Genomic DNA, 17,861 nt, shown 5'->3' with positions numbered 1-17,861 from the left:
GACTGTTTGAGGCTGTGGACAGGTGTCTTTTATACAGATGATGAGTTCAAACAGGTGCCATTCATACAGGTAACGAGTGGGGGACAGAAAAGCTTCTTACAGAAGACGTTACAGGTCTGTGAGAGCCAGAGATCTTCCTTGTTTGAGGTGACCAAATACTTATTTTCCACCCTAATTTACGAATAAATTCTTTACAAATCCTACCATGTGGATTCATGGATTTTTTTTTTTTTTCCACATTCTGTCTCTCACAGTTGAAGTGTACCTCTGGTGCAAATTACTGACCTCTGTCATCATTTTAAGTGGGGGAACTTGCACAATCGGTGGCTGACTAAATACTTTTTTGCCCCACTGTAACATGGAAGACAAAAAAAAACGTGGATTCAAGTGAATCCACTCAGATTTACGATGTTAAACGACAGAGATTTCCAAACATGTAGTGTTGCTTTGCATTTCAGTCCAACATATGAATATTTTGTTCTAAAGTTCCAAAAAGAAGTAGCGTTTCACATGAAAAAAAAAGTGTGTCTGTGTATGTTTTCCTTACTCACATTATTGCTTGGTTCCAGGTGCAGTAATGGATGGACTGATTTGCATACCTTCATGAAAGGAACAAACATTAATCATTATTATTTTGTTGTTTCACAGGTGTCTGACAGACATTTTTAGCAGCTATCACAAGCTTTACTATTATTGTATTTGAGATTTTCTACTTACTGTAAATAATGCGATATTTAAAACGAGGCTGCTGGCTACAATTATTCAAGTTCAGTGCTGTACTGGGATCACTATGGATACTTTTCCTACTTAGTCAGCTAAAAACAGGCGAAAGTCCTGCCTACATCCTCAAGTATCAATGGCTAGTTTATACCGATGAAGATGAGAGCCCAGAGAAAGTTTGCAACTGCTCAGCAATCCTGCAGGGAGAGAAGGAGGCATTGCTGCAAGCCAAATTACTGACCATCACCAACAACTTCCAGAAGGTTATTCAGATCCCTGATGAGTATTACATCAATGCAACCCAAGACTGCAGGTTTGTTGCTCTAAATGGCAGCTTTCAGTAACTCTTTAACTCTTGGTCATGATTTTAATATATGGACTTTTAAAAGCAACGTTACTTCTTCAAAACTGTGAATTTACAGGAAATTCCAAAAAAGTAGGAAATACATAACATTCCCGTTAAGCAAGGAAGAAGAGGACTTTCCTCTGGCTTACTCTATGGTTGTCCATCACAAGGTATGTATTTTGTATAATAAAATTTTACTGCAAATCTTTGCAGTAGATGTAAACGGTGCTTACATTTGGATTGTTTACATTTTAAATTTCAAAATTTTCTACACACACACACACACACATCTATCTTATATATATATATATATATATATATATATATATATATATATATATATATATGCTACTAGTTGTTTCGCCGTCATTGTGGATGTTGGGTATCGAAGAATCCATAGGTCCCTCATCCTATTCATGTAGCCCCTTCCGCCGGGGTTACTTGCGTAGTAGCATTCCAACAACGCCCTGTTAGTAGTAGTAGCTCAGTGTTCCAACATTCGAAAGAAGGGACTGCTCTCACAGCTAGAGATTGACGAGGTACAACACAAATGCTACGGCAAGGAGGAGTCAGGACGCCAGGTCAGGGGGGAGATATCATCACCCCCACCCGAGATTGGGTACATAGCCCCAAGTGCGATAGGAGAAGGATCGTTGAGTGCGAGAGGAACTGACCTAAAAAATAGGATCATGGCCAAGCTTGAAACCTGGATCCCCCGTAGCCGGTTACCAAGATTACGTGAAGTACCCTCAGAAGGTCTGCTAGATGATGTTAATGCAGCACTACGGGCAATACCTACAACCACGATTACCGACACTAACAAGCTGATCTACAATACGGCAGCAGTGATCAGTGAGATGCTTGGCTACAAGTTGAACAGCCACAAGGGGCAGTACCCTCCATGGAGAAGGAGGCTAGAGGGCAAGATCAAAGTAGCACGGAGGGAGGTTAGCCAACTAACGGAGTTGCAGAAAGGTGCGACAAATAAGGTGCCTAAGAAATACAGCAAGTTGTCCATACCTGAGGCCTTGGAAACTGCCAAGCAAAGACTCACAGCCTTGGCCAGCCGCTTGAGGAGGTACACCAGAGAGATAGAAGGCAGGAGAATAAACCAGCTGTTCTCCACAGAACCAGCAAAGGTGTACTCTCAGTGGCAAGGGAACAATAAGAGAACAGCACCACCAAGGCTGGAGACGGAGCAATACTGGAAGAGCATATGGGAGAAGGATGCAACCCATAACGGCAATGCTCAGTGGCTAGAGGATCTGAGGGCAGACCACAGCGACCTCCCTGAACAGGGTCCAGTAACCATCACAGTGGCAGATATCCAAGAAAGGGTCTCCAGTATGAAGAGTTGGACAGCACCAGGGCCCGACATGGTTCACGCCTACTGGCTGAAGAAGCTGACTGCACTCCACGAGCGTCTGGCAGCACAAATGAACCAGCTGCTAGTTAACGAAAGACACCCGGAATGGCTAACTGAAGGCCGGACGGTCCTGATCCCCAAGGACCCCAAGAAGGGACCGGTCCCCTCCAACTACCGACCAATAACCTGCCTCAGTACTACATGGAAGCTCCTGTCAGGCATCATATCGGCTAAGATGAACAGGCACATGGGTCAATACATGAGCGGGACACAGAAAGGAATTGGCAAGAATACCAGAGGTGCAAAACACCAGCTACTGGTAGACAGAACAATCAGCCGAGACTGCAAGACCAGACTGACCAACCTGTGCACTGCCTGGATTGATTACAAGAAGGCCTATGACTCAATGCCCCACAGCTGGATACTGGAATGCCTAGAATTGTACAAGATCAATGGGACCCTAAGAGCCTTCATCAGGAACTCAATGGGGATGTGGCGTACAACACTAGAGGCCAACTCCAAGCCCATAGCACAAGTTACCATCAAGTGCGGGATCTACCAAGGAGATGCTCTGTCCCCACTGCTGTTCTGCATAGGCCTGAACCCCCTCAGTGAGATCATTAACAAGACTGGCTACGGATACCGACTACGGAACGGAGCAGTTGTCAGCCACCTCCTGTACATGGATGACATCAAGCTGTATGCCAAGAGTGAACGAGACATCGATTCACTGATCCACACTACCAGGCTATACAGCAATGACATTGGAATGTCGTTCGGACTGGAGAAGTGTAGTCGGATGGTAACAAAGAGAGGGAAGGTAGTCAGAACTGAGGGGATTGAACTACCAGAAGGCAACATTGCAGACATAGAGGACAGTTACAAGTACCTGGGGATCCCGCAGGCAAATGGGAACCATGAAGAGGCCGCTAGAAAGGCTGCAACCACCAAGTACCTGCAGAGGGTCAGGCAAGTCCTGAGGAGTCAGCTGAATGGTAAGAACAAGATCCGGGCCATCAACACATACGCCCTGCCCGTGATCAGGTACCCTGCTGGGGTAATAAGCTGGCCAAAGGAGGAGATAGAAGCCACTGACATAAAGACAAGAAAGCTCCTGACCATGCATGGAGGGTTTCACCCCAAGTCCAGCACCCTGAGGCTGTACGCTAAGCGGAAGGAAGGGGGCCGGGGACTGGTGAGTGTCAGCACCACAGTCCAGGATGAGACAAGGAACATCCAAGAATACATTGGGAAGATGGCCCCAACTGACCGAGTGCTCAGTGAATACCTCAGGCAGCAGAAACCCAAGAAAGAGGAGGGAGACGAGGAACCATCATGGAAGGACAGGCCCCTGCACGGTATGTACCACCGGCAGATAGAGGAGGTGGCTGATATCCAGAAATCCTACCAGTGGCTGGACAAAGCTGGACTGAAAGACAGCACAGAGGCACTAATCATGGCAGCACAAGAACAAGCTCTGAGTACAAGATCCATAGAGGCTGGGGTCTATCACACCAGGCAAGACCCCAGGTGCAGGCTGTGTAAAGATGCCCCAGAGACTATCCAGCACATAACAGCAGGGTGCAAGATGCTAGCAGGCAAGGCATACATGGAACGCCATAACCAAGTGGCCGGCATAGTGTACAGGAACATCTGTGCCGAGTATAACCTAGAAGTCCCGAGGTCAAAATGGGAGATGCCCCCAAGGGTGGTGGAGAATGACCGAGCTAAGATCCTGTGGGACTTCCAGATACAGACGGACAAAATGGTGGTGGCTAACCAACCGGACATAGTGGTGGTAGACAAACAGAAGAAGACGGCCGTAGTGATCGATGTAGCGGTTCCCAATGACAGCAATATCAGGAAGAAGGAACACGAGAAGCTGGAGAAATACCAAGGGCTCAGAGAAGAGCTCGAGAGGATGTGGAGGGTGAAGGTAACGGTGGTCCCCGTGGTAATCGGAGCACTAGGTGCGGTGACTCCCAAGCTAGGCGAGTGGCTCCAGCAGATCCCGGGAAAAAACATCGGAGATCTCTGTCCAGAAGAGCGCAGTCCTGGGAACAGCTAAGATACTGCGCAGGACCCTCAAGCTCCCAGGCCTCTGGTAGAGGACCCGAGCTTGAAGGATAAACCGCCCGCAGGGGCGTGCTGGGTGTTTTTTTTATATATATATATATATATATATAGGGTGCAAGATGCTAGCAGGCAAGGCATACATGGAACGCCATAACCAAGTGGCCGGCATAGTGTACAGGAACATCTGTGCCGAGTATAACCTGGAAGTCCCGAGGTCAAAATGGGAGATGCCCCCAAGGGTGGTGGAGAATGACCGAGCTAAGATCCTGTGGGACTTCCAGATACAGACGGACAAAATGGTGGTGGCTAACCAACCGGACATAGTGGTGGTAGACAAACAGAAGAAGACGGCCGTAGTGATCGATGTAGCGGTTCCGAATGACAGCAATATCAGGAAGAAGGAACACGAGAAGCTGGAGAAATACCAAGGGCTCAGAGAAGAGCTCGAGAGGATGTGGAGGGTGAAGGTAACGGTGGTCCCCGTGGTAACAGGGACCTGGGAACAGCTAAGATACTGCGCAGGACCCTCAAGCTCCCAGGCCTCTGGTAGAGGACCCGAGCTTGAAGGATAAACCGCCCGCAGGGGCGTGCTGGGTGTTTTTATATATATATATATATATATATATGTAAACGTTGCCATGCGTTTACATGTGTTGTTATGGGTTAACTGTCCGTTGCCATGCGTTTACATGCGTTGTTATGGGTTAACTGTCCGTTGCCATGCGTTTACATGCGTTGTTATGGGTTAACTGTCCGTTGCCATGCGTTTACATGCGTTGTTATGGGTTAACTGTCCGTTGCCATGCGTTTACATGCGTTGTTATGGGTTAACTGTCCGTTGCCATGGGTTATATGACCGTTGCCATGGGTTAACTGTCCGTTGCCATGCGTTTACATGCGTTGTTATGGGTTAACTGTCCGTTGCCATGCGTTTACATGCGTTGTTATGGGTTAACTGTCCGTTGCCATGTTAATGCATGGCAACGGTCAGGTAACCCATGGCAACGGACCGGTTACCATGGCAACGGACCGGTAACCCATGGCAACGGACCGGTTACCATGGCAACGGACCGGTAACCCATGGCAACGGACCGGTTACCATGGCAACGGACCGGTAACCCATGGCAACGGACAGTTAACCCATAACAACGCATGTAAACGCATGGCAACGGACAGTTAACCCATAACAACGCATGTAAACGCATGGCAACGGACAGTTAACCCATAACAACGCATGTAAACGCATGGCAACGGACAGTTAACGCATGGCAACGGACAGTTAACCCATGGCAACGGTCATATAACCCATGGCAACGGACAGTTAACCCATAACAACGCATGTAAACGCATGGCAACGGACAGTTAACGCATGGCAACGGACAGTTAACCCATGGCAACGGTCAGGTAACCCATGGCAACGGACCGGTTACCATGGCAACGGACCGTTACAATGGCAACGGACCGGTTACCATGGCAACGGACCGGTAACCCATGGCAACGGACAGTTAACCCATAACAACGCATGTAAACGCATGGCAACGGACAGTTAACCCATAACAACGCATGTAAACGCATGGCAACGGACAGTTAACCCATAACAACACATGTAAACGCATGGCAACGGACAGTTAACGCATGGCAACGGACAGTTAACCCATGGCAACGGTCATATAACCCATGGCAACGGACAGTTAACCCATAACAACGCATGTAAACGCATGGCAACGGACAGTTAACCCATAACAACACATGTAAACGCATGGCAACGGACAGTTAACCCATAACAACACATGTAAACAAATGGCAACGGACAGTTAACGCATGGCAACGGACAGTTAACCCATGGCAACGGTCAGGTAACCCATGGCAACGGACCGGTTACCATGGCAACGGACCGGTAACCCATGGCAACGGACCGGTTACCATGGCAACGGACCGGTAACCCATGGCAACGGACCGGTTACCATGGCAACGGACCGGTAACCCATGGCAACGGACAGTTAACCCATAACAACGCATGTAAACGCATGGCAACGGACAGTTAACCCATAACAACGCATGTTAACGCATGGCAACGGACAGATAACCCATGGCAACGGACAGTTAACCCATAACAACGCATGTAAACGCATGGCAAAGGACAGTTAACGCATGGCAACGGTCATATAACCCATGGCAACGGACAGTTAACCCATGGCAACGGTCATATAACCCATGGCAACGGACAGTTAACCCATGGCAACGGTCATATAACCCATGGCAACGGACAGTTAACCCATAACAACGCATGTAAACGCATGGCAACGGACAGTTAACCCATAACAACGCATGTAAACGCATGGCAACGGACAGTTAACCCATAACAACACATGTAAACGCATGGCAACGGACAGTTAACGCATGGCAACGGACAGTTAACCCATGGCAACGGTCAGGTAACCCATGGCAACGGACCGGTTACCATGGCAACGGACAGTTAACCCATAACAACACATGTAAACGAATGGCAACGGACAGTTAACGCATGGCAACGGACAGTTAACCCATGGCAACGGTCAGGTAACCCATGGCAACGGACCGGTTACCATGGCAACGGACCGGTTACCATGGCAACGGACCGGTAACCCATGGCAACGGACCGGTTACCATGGCAACGGACCGGTTACCCATGGCAACGGACCGGTTACCATGGCAACGGACAGTTAACCCATAACAACGCATGTAAACGCATGGCAACGGACAGTTAACCCATAACAACGCCTGTAAACGCATGGCAACGGACAGTTAACCCATAACAACACATGTAAACGCATGGCAACGGACAGTTAACCCATGGCAACGGTCATATAACCCATGGCAACGGACAGTTAACCCATAACAACGCATGTAAACGCATGGCAACGGACAGTTAACCCATAACAACGCATGTAAACGCATGGCAACGGACAGTTAACCCATAACAACGCATGTAAACGCATGGCAACGGACAGTTAACCCATAACAACGCATGTAAACGCATGGCAACGGACAGTTAACCCATAACAACACATGTAAACGCATGGCAACGGACAGTTAACGCATGGCAACGGACAGTTAACCCATGGCAACGGTCATATAACCCATGGCAACGGACAGTTAACCCATAACAACGCATGTAAACGCATGGCAACGGACAGTTAACCCATAACAACACATGTAAACGCATGGCAACGGACAGTTAACCCATAACAACACATGTAAACGCATGGCAACGGACAGTTAACGCATGGCAACGGACAGTTAACCCATGGCAACGGTCAGGTAACCCATGGCAACGGACCGGTTACCATGGCAACGGACCGGTAACCCATGGCAACGGACCGGTTACCATGGCAACGGACCGGTTACCATGGCAACGGACCGGTAACCCATGGCAACGGACAGTTAACCCATAACAACGCATGTAAACGCATGGCAACGGACAGTTAACCCATAACAACGCATGTAAACGCATGGCAACGGACAGTTAACCCATGGCAACGGTCATATAACCCATGGCAACGGACAGTTAACCCATAACAACGCATGTAAACGCATGGCAACGGACAGTTAACCCATATCAACGCATGTAAACGCATGGCAACGGACAGTTAACCCATGGCAACGGTCAGGTAACCCATGGCAACGGACCGGTTACCATGGCAACGGACCGGTTACCCATGGCAACGGACCGGTTACCATGGCAACGGACAGTTAACCCATAACAACGCATGTAAACGCATGGCAACGGACAGTTAACCCATAACAACGCCTGTAAACGCATGGCAACGGACAGTTAACCCATAACAACACATGTAAACGCATGGCAACGGACAGTTAACCCATAACAACACATGTAAACGCATGGCAACGTACAGTTAACGCATGGCAACGGACAGTTAACCCATGGCAACGGTCAGGTAACCCATGGCAACGGACCGGTTACCATGGCAACGGACCGGTAACCCATGGCAACGGACCGGTTACCATGGCAACGGACCGGTAACCCATGGCAACGGACAGTTAACCCATAACAACGCATGTAAACGCATGGCAACGGACAGTTAACCCATAACAACGCATGTTAACGCATGGCAACGGACAGATAACCCATGGCAACGGACAGTTAACCCATAACAACGCATGTAAACGCATGGCAACGGACAGTTAACGCATGGCAACGGTCATATAACCCATGGCAACGGACAGTTAACCCATGGCAACGGTCATATAACCCATGGCAACGGACAGTTAACCCATGGCAACGGTCATATAACCCATGGCAACGGACAGTTAACCCATAACAACGCATGTAAACGCATGGCAACGGACAGTTAACCCATAACAACGCATGTAAACGCATGGCAACGGACAGTTAACCCATAACAACACATGTAAACGCATGGCAACGGACAGTTAACGCATGGCAACGGACAGTTAACCCATGGCAACGGCCAGGTAACCCATGGCAACGGACCGGTTACCATGGCAACGGACAGTTAACCCATAACAACACATGTAAACGAATGGCAACGGACAGTTAACGCATGGCAACGGACCGGTTACCATGGCAACGGACCGGTTACCCATGGCAACGGACCGGTTACCATGGCAACGGACAGTTAACCCATAACAACACATGTAAACGCATTGCAACGGACAGTTAACGCATGGCAACGGACCGGTTACCCATGGCAACGGACCGGTTACCATGGCAACGGACAGTTAACCCATAACAACACATGTAAACGCATGGCAACGGACAGTTAACGCATGGCAACGGACAGTTAACCCATAACAACACATGTAAACGCATGGCAACGGACCGGTAACCCATGGCAACGGACCGGTTACCATGGCAACGGACAGTTAACCCATAACAACACATGTAAACGAATGGCAACGGACCGGTAACCCATGGCAACGGACCGGTTACCATGGCAACGGACCGGTTACCCATGGCAACGGACCGGTTACCATGGCAACGGACAGTTAACCCATAACAACGCATGTAAACGCATGGCAACGGACAGTTAACCCATAACAACGCCTGTAAACGCATGGCAACGGACAGTTAACCCATAACAACACATGTAAACGCATGGCAACGGACAGTTAACCCATGGCAACGGTCATATAACCCATGGCAACGGACAGTTAACCCATAACAACGCATGTAAACGCATGGCAACGGACAGTTAACCCATAACAACGCATGTAAACGCATGGCAACGGACAGTTAACCCATAACAACGCATGTAAACGCATGGCAACGGACAGTTAACCCATAACAACGCCTGTAAACGCATGGCAACGGACAGTTAACCCATAACAACACATGTAAACGCATGGCAACGGACAGTTAACCCATGGCAACGGTCATATAACCCATGGCAACGGACAGTTAACCCATAACAACGCATGTAAACGCATGGCAACGGACAGTTAACCCATAACAACGCATGTAAACGCATGGCAACGGACAGTTAACCCATAACAACGCATGTAAACGCATGGCAACGGACAGTTAACCCATAACAACGCATGTAAACGCATGGCAACGGACAGTTAACCCATAACAACACATGTAAACGCATGGCAACGGACAGTTAACGCATGGCAACGGACAGTTAACCCATGGCAACGGTCATATAACCCATGGCAACGGACAGTTAACCCATAACAACGCATGTAAACGCATGGCAACGGACAGTTAACCCATAACAACACATGTAAACGCATGGCAACGGACAGTTAACCCATAACAACACATGTAAACGCATGGCAACGGACAGTTAACGCATGGCAACGGACAGTTAACCCATGGCAACGGTCAGGTAACCCATGGCAACGGACCGGTTACCATGGCAACGGACCGGTAACCCATGGCAACGGACCGGTTACCATGGCAACGGACCGGTTACCATGGCAACGGACCGGTAACCCATGGCAACGGACAGTTAACCCATAACAACGCATGTAAACGCATGGCAACGGACAGTTAACCCATAACAACGCATGTAAACGCATGGCAACGGACAGTTAACCCATAACAACGCATGTAAACGCATGGCAACGGACAGTTAACCCATGGCAACGGTCATATAACCCATGGCAACGGACAGTTAACCCATAACAACGCATGTAAACGCATGGCAACGGACAGTTAACCCATATCAACGCATGTAAACGCATGGCAACGGACAGTTAACCCATGGCAACGGTCCGGTAACCCATGGCAACGGACCGGTTACCATGGCAACGGACCGGTTACCCATGGCAACGGACCGGTTACCATGGCAACGGACAGTTAACCCATAACAACGCCTGTAAACGCATGGCAACGGACAGTTAACCCATAACAACACATGTAAACGCATGGCAACGGACAGTTAACCCATAACAACACATGTAAACGCATGGCAACGGACAGTTAACGCATGGCAACGGACAGTTAACCCATGGCAACGGTCAGGTAACCCATGGCAACGGACCGGTTACCATGGCAACGGACCGATAACCCATGGCAACAGACCGGTTACCATGGCAACGGACCGGTAACCCATGGCAACGGACAGTTAACCCATAACAACGCATGTAAACGCATGGCAACGGACAGTTAACCCATAACAACGCATGTTAACGCATGGCAACGGACAGATAACCCATGGCAACGGACAGTTAACCCATAACAACGCATGTAAACGCATGGCAACGGACAGTTAACGCATGGCAACGGTCATATAACCCATGGCAACGGACAGTTAACCCATGGCAACGGTCATATAACCCATGGCAACGGACAGTTAACCCATGGCAACGGTCATATAACCCATGGCAACGGACAGTTAACCCATAACAACGCATGTAAACGCATGGCAACGGACAGTTAACCCATAACAACGCATGTAAACGCATGGCAACGGACAGTTAACCCATAACAACACATGTAAACGCATGGCAACGGACAGTTAACGCATGGCAACGGACAGTTAACCCATGGCAACGGTCAGGTAACCCATGGCAACGGACCGGTTACCATGGCAACGGACCGGTTACCATGGCAACGGACCGGTAACCCATGGCAACGGACCGGTAACCCATGGCAACGGACAGTTAACCCATAACAACGCATGTAAACGCATGGCAACGGACAGTTAACCCATAACAACGCATGTAAACGCATGGCAACGGACAGTTAACGCATGGCAACGGTCATATAACCCATGGCAACGGACAGTTAACCCATAACAACGCATGTAAACGCATGGCAACGGACAGTTAACCCATAACAACGCATGTAAACGCATGGCAACGGACAGTTAACCCATAACAACGCATGTAAACGCATGGCAACGGACAGTTAACCCATAACAACGCATGTAAACGCATGGCAACGGACAGTTAACGCATGGCAACGGACAGTTAACCCATGGCAACGGTCAGGTAACCCATGGCAACGGACCGGTTACCATGGCAACGGACCGGTTACCATGGCAACGGACCGGTAACCCATGGCAACGGACAGTTAACCCATAACAACGGACCGGTAACCCATGGCAACGGACAGTTAACCCATAACAACGCATGTAAACGCATGGCAACGGACAGTTAACCCATGGCAACGGTCATATAACCCATGGCAACGGACAGTTAACCCATAACAACATATTTAAACGCATGGCAACGGACAGTTAACCCATAACAACGCATGTAAACGCATGGCAACGGACAGTTAACCCATGGCAACGGTCAGGTAACCCATGGCAACGGACCGGTAACCCATGGCAATGGACCGGTTACCCATGGCAACGGACCGGTTACCATGGCAACGGACCGGTAACCCATGGCAACGGACAGTTAACCCATAACAACGCATGTAAACGCATGGCAACGGACAGTTAACCCATAACAACGCATGTAAACGCATGGCAACGGACAGTTAACCCATAACAACACATGTAAACGAATGGCAACGGACAGTTAACGCATGGCAACGGACAGTTAACCCATGGCAACGGTCAGGTAACCCATGGCAACGGACCGGTTACCATGGCAACGGACCGGTTACCATGGCAACGGACCGGTTACCATGGCAACGGACCGGTAACCCATGGCAACGGAGAGTTAACCCATAACAACGCATGTAAACGCATGGCAACGGACAGTTAACCCATAACAACGCATGTAAACGCATGGCAACGGACAGTTAACCCATAACAACACATGTAAACGAATGGCAACGGACAGTTAACGCATGGCAACGGACAGTTAACCCATGGCAACGGTCAGGTAACCCATGGCAACGGACCGGTTACCATGGCAACGGACCGGTAACCCATGGCAACGGACCGGTTACCATGGCAACGGACCGGTAACCCATGGCAACGGACAGTTAACCCATAACAACGCATGTAAACGCATGGCAACGGACAGTTAACGCATGGCAACGGACAGTTAACCCATGGCAACGGTCAGGTAACACATGGCAACGGACCGGTTACCATGGCAACGGACCGGTTACCATGGCAACGGACCGGTAACCCATGGCAACGGACCGGTTACCATGGCAACGGACCGGTAACCCATGGCAACGGACAGTTAACCCATAACAACGCATGTAAACGCATGGCAACGGACAGTTAACCCATAACAACGCATGTAAACGCATGGCAACGGACAGTTAACCCATAACAACGCATGTAAACGCATGGCAACGGACAGTTAACCCATGGCAACGGTCATATAACCCATGGCAACGGACAGTTAACCCATAACAACGCATGTAAACGCATGGCAACGGACAGTTAACCCATAACAACGCATGTAAACGCATGGCAACGGACAGTTAACCCATAACAACGCATGTAAACGCATGGCAACGGACAGTTAACCCATAACAACGCATGTAAACGCATGGCAACGGACAGTTAACCCATGGCAACGGTCATATAACCCATGGCAACGGACAGTTAACCCATAACAACGCATGTAAACGCATGGCAACGGACAGTTAACCCATAACAACGCATGTAAACGCTTGGCAACGGACAGTTAACCCATAACAACGCATGTAAACACATGGCAACGGACAGTTAACGCATGGCAACGGACAGTTAACCCATGGCAACGGTCATATAACCCATGGCAACGGACAGTTAACCCATAACAACGCATGTAAACGCATGGCAACGGACAGTTAACCCATAACAACGCATGTAAACGCATGGCAACGGACAGTTAACCCATAACAACGCATGTAAACGCATGGCAACGGACAGTTAACCCATGGCAACGGTCATATAACCCATGGCAACGGACAGTTAACCCATAACAACGCATGTAAACGCATGGCAACGGACAGTTAACCCATAACAACGCATGTAAACGCATGGCAACGGACAGTTAACCCATGGCAACGGTCAGGTAACCCATGGCAACGGACCGGTTACCATGGCAACGGACCGGTTACCCATGGCAACGGACCGGTTACCATGGCAACAGACCGGTTACCATGGCAACGGACCGGTAACCCATGGCAACGGACAGTTAACCCATAACAACGCATGTAAACGCATGGCAACGGACAGTTAACCCATAACAACGCATGTAAACGCATGGCAACGGACAGTTAACCCATAACAACGCATGTAAACGCATGGCAACGGACAGTTAACCCATGGCAACGGTCATATAACCCATGGCAACGGACAGTTAACCCATAACAACGCATGTAAACGCATGGCAACGGACAGTTAACCCATAACAACGCATGTAAACGCATGGCAACGGACAGTTAACCCATAACAACGCATGTAAACACATGGCAACGGACAGTTAACGCATGGCAACGGACAGTTAACCCATGGCAACGGACAGTTAACCCATGGCAACGGTCATATAACCCATGGCAACGGACAGTTAACCCATAACAACGCATGTAAACGCATGGCAACGGACAGTTAACCCATAACAACGCATGTAAACGCATGGCAACGGACAGTTAACCCATAACAACGCATGTAAACGCATGGCAACGGACAGTTAACCCATAACAACGCATGTAAACGCATGGCAACGGACAGTTAACCCATAACAACACATGTAAACGCATGGCAACGGACAGTTAACGCATGACAACGGACAGTTAACCCATGGCAACGGACAGTTAACCCATGGCAACGGTCATATAACCCATGGCAACGGACAGTTAACCCATAACAACGCATGTAAACGCATGGCAACGGACAGTTAACCCATAACAACGCATGTAAACGCATGGCAACGGACAGTTAACCCATAACAACGCATGTAAACGCATGGCAACGGACAGTTAACCCATAACAACGCATGTAAACGCATGGCAACGGACAGTTAACCCATAACAACACATGTAAACGCATGGCAACGGACAGTTAACGCATGACAACGGACAGTTAACCCATGGCAACGGTCAGGTAACCCATGGCAACGGACCGGTTACCATGGCAATGGACCGGTAACCCATGGCAACGGACAGTTAACCCATAACAACGGACAGTTAACCCATAACAACGCATATATATATATATATATATATCAAACATTGTTGTCCATTAAGTCATTAGTACAGTACAGTTCCAGCAAAAACATTTCACAAAGAAAACTAAATTATTTTTATCCATAGGTGCAGAACTTTGAGCGACTACTGCGAGCTATTTACGCACCTCAAAATATTTATTGTGTCCATGTGGACAAAAAAGCACAGGCCTCAGTCTTTGCTGCCATCAAAGCCATTACTTCCTGTTTCTCAAATGTGTTCATGGTCAGCGAAGCTATGAATGTGGTCTACACTGGCTGGACACGTGTCCAGGCTGATCTTAACTGCATGGCTGATCTCTATAATACCAGTACAACATGGAAATACTTCATCAACCTCTGTGGTCAGGATTTCCCTCTAAAAACTAACTTGGAAATTGTGCAAGCTTTGCGTGCACTAAAAGGAGGTAACAGTTTGGAGTCAGAGGAAATGCCTCAAGGAAAGAAGGGAAGAGTGTCTAATGCTCACCGAGTAGTTGATGGAAAAGTCCAGGTACTTCATTTGGAGATTTTTTACATTGTATCATGTAGCTATTAATCAATTCACCTTGCTATTGTAAAAAACTTCACCATCATATTAACTTTTCAATTGTCCCAGCCAATAGGAAAAACAAAGGATCCAGCTCCCTTCAATCTGCCCATACTATCAGGAAATGCCTATATTGTGGTCAACCGAGGTTACGTTCGCAGTGTGTTTGAAGACAAGCGAATACAGGCCCTCATTGAGTGGGCCAAAGACACCTACAGTCCTGATGAGTTTCTGTGGGCAACAATACAACGAATACCTGGTGTTCCTGGCTCAACATGGCCCAACCGTAAATTCGACATGACGGACATGAATGCAATTGCCCGGATGGTCAAGTGGCAGTGGCACGAGGGGTCAGAGGGTTCCCTGCAAGCAGTATACCCAGAATGTAAAGGCCACCATGTCAAATCAGTATGTGTGTATGGTGCTGGAGACCTGCAGTGGTTGATTGAACAGCATCACCTTTTTGCAAATAAGTTTGATGCAGACAGAGATCCCATTGCTATCTACTGCTTGGAGAAATATCTGAGACACAAGGCACTGACTGAGTTAGTTTAGGTGGAGAGTTCATCATCTATTATAAAAGACAGTCCACATGGATACTTAAACTATAAACACATTCTTGGGTCATAATTGTCATGTGGACATAGATGTGTTATACAAGTTGAGGATGTAGGTAAAATATTAATTTCATTGTTACATTGTTGGGTTTTTTTGTCTATTTAAAATTTAATTATTATTATGCATATTTATATTTGAGCAGACAAATGTTGCTAATCTAGCATGGCATGTGAAAGGTTCATAACTCTATCTCCAAAAGTTGATTCTGTTCATCTGGACGTAGCGTTTTGTGGGAGAAACGTTTTGTCTCTCATCCAAGTGACTTCTTCAGTCTCAGCTGATTACACTTTGTTAGGCCACTATCCTAAGACATGATCAACTTGGGTGTCCCACCTGAAGGCTAAGCTTCTGCTAGTTTAGCTTTTAGAGTCACTGAGGGATGCAAGCCCCTGACAACGTTAAGGTGGCAATCCCTCAGGGGGAAACCAGAAAAACAAAACAACAAAAAATTAAATATCGCTCATCAGATTCTTCTAACAACTAAAAACATAATATTTACCTTAATTGGGTGGCCTATATCAAATATATTCAAGCCCAACTGTTAGGTTGAAATTGTTACATGTTGCCAATATTGTACTTAAATTTGTAAGCCTTGCCTTAAACTGTATGATCAAAGACATTCTTCTGTTTCTGTCCTCCTCCCCGGGCTCAATGGTGGGGGAGGTAATTAGTTATAGTGTTTAACTGCAGACATTGCATGTAAGGTTCTGGATGTCCTTATTTAGTGAGGATGTTTTACTTCTTGCCCTTTATGTCCTCACCTGTGCTTGCACCTGTGCCATATAAAGGGTGAGGGGAGATGACCCTTTGTGATCAGCAGGAAGTCACACAAAAACACCCACATCCACACAACACTCACTCACGTGCACATGCATATACGCACACACGATTGCATATGCATACACACACACACACACACTCAGTGCCCTAGTTTTATGATGCACCATAGGGGGGGGGTCTATAATGTGTGTTTGCATAAACTGTGTGTCACAGAATAAAAGGCTGCAGGGGAAGCTGGGTTTTTGGAGTGGTCTGAGACTGAAGGCAGAGGTGCTGCTCTGAGATCCTCCCCTTGCTAGCGAGTAAAACTGGTTGAGCTGTCTTGCTTTGTTCACAGGAATAAGTCTGAACTAGCGGGCCTGCTGAAGTGCAGACCCAACACCTACAATAACACTTTTCAGTATTTACAATATTGACAAAACTAAAAAGGGTAGGCCACGTTATAAAAAAGGCAATTCAAAAACTCTTGGTTAATTATCTCACGAGTCACTTTTACTCCCGTCAGCCACCACACAGACAATTTCTTTGTTTATGTCACGGGGTGAAATGGACAAGTTCACCTAAGTGTTTTTATTTTGCATGTGTTGCATGTGCATGTGTTTTTTTAGTTTCAATATTTTAATAATGTACAGTGTTTTGTTCTTATATTTTATTGCATGTTTTATTGTGTCCTGGGGAGACTACACCCCCTCCTGATCACTAAGGAGGTCACAGAGGCCAATAAGAGGGCCTGGCAGGACAGAGAGCAAGAGAGTAGTGGTGCACTGGATCACGGTTTATTCGTAATCCGAACTGATCCCACTCCACGGTTCAGCGCGCACGTGATCCGA

The 17,861-nt window shown here is 48.0% G+C and overlaps 1 protein-coding gene across 1 annotated transcript; it reads left to right on the top strand.

Moving 5' to 3' along the window:
* Positions 1-725: 725 nt before the first annotated feature.
* Positions 726-16,188, top strand: LOC146711297 (beta-1,3-galactosyl-O-glycosyl-glycoprotein beta-1,6-N-acetylglucosaminyltransferase-like). Its single transcript, XM_085455419.1, has 4 exons — positions 726-1,033; positions 1,143-1,236; positions 15,193-15,597; positions 15,703-16,188. Exons 1-4 carry the CDS (start codon positions 726-728, stop codon positions 16,186-16,188), a joined length of 1,293 nt encoding a protein of 430 aa, XP_085311545.1.
* The last annotated feature ends 1,673 nt before the right edge of the window (positions 16,189-17,861 follow it).

Source organism: Copadichromis virginalis, linkage group LG4 (genome assembly GCF_057382275.1).
Source record: "Copadichromis virginalis isolate Kocher_CV1m ecotype Utaka linkage group LG4, C_Virginalis_male_GT1.1, whole genome shotgun sequence".
NCBI lineage: Eukaryota > Metazoa > Chordata > Actinopteri > Cichliformes > Cichlidae > Copadichromis > Copadichromis virginalis.
Note: the sequence above shows the minus strand (reverse complement) of the source record. Positions and strands in the feature narration are given on the sequence as shown.

What these genes read in the sequence shown, in the direction of transcription:
- LOC146711297 (XM_085455419.1), top strand. Translation starts at nt 726, where the DNA reads ATGCGATATTTAAAACGAGGCTGCTGGCTACAATTATTCAAGTTCAGT. An exon ending in AATGCAACCCAAGACTGCAG is followed by an intron (nt 1,034 to 1,142) that starts GTTTGTTGCTCT and finishes GTGAATTTACAG; the next exon opens with GAAATTCCAAAAAAGTAGGA. An exon ending in CTATGGTTGTCCATCACAAG is followed by an intron (nt 1,237 to 15,192) that starts GTATGTATTTTG and finishes TTTTATCCATAG; the next exon opens with GTGCAGAACTTTGAGCGACT.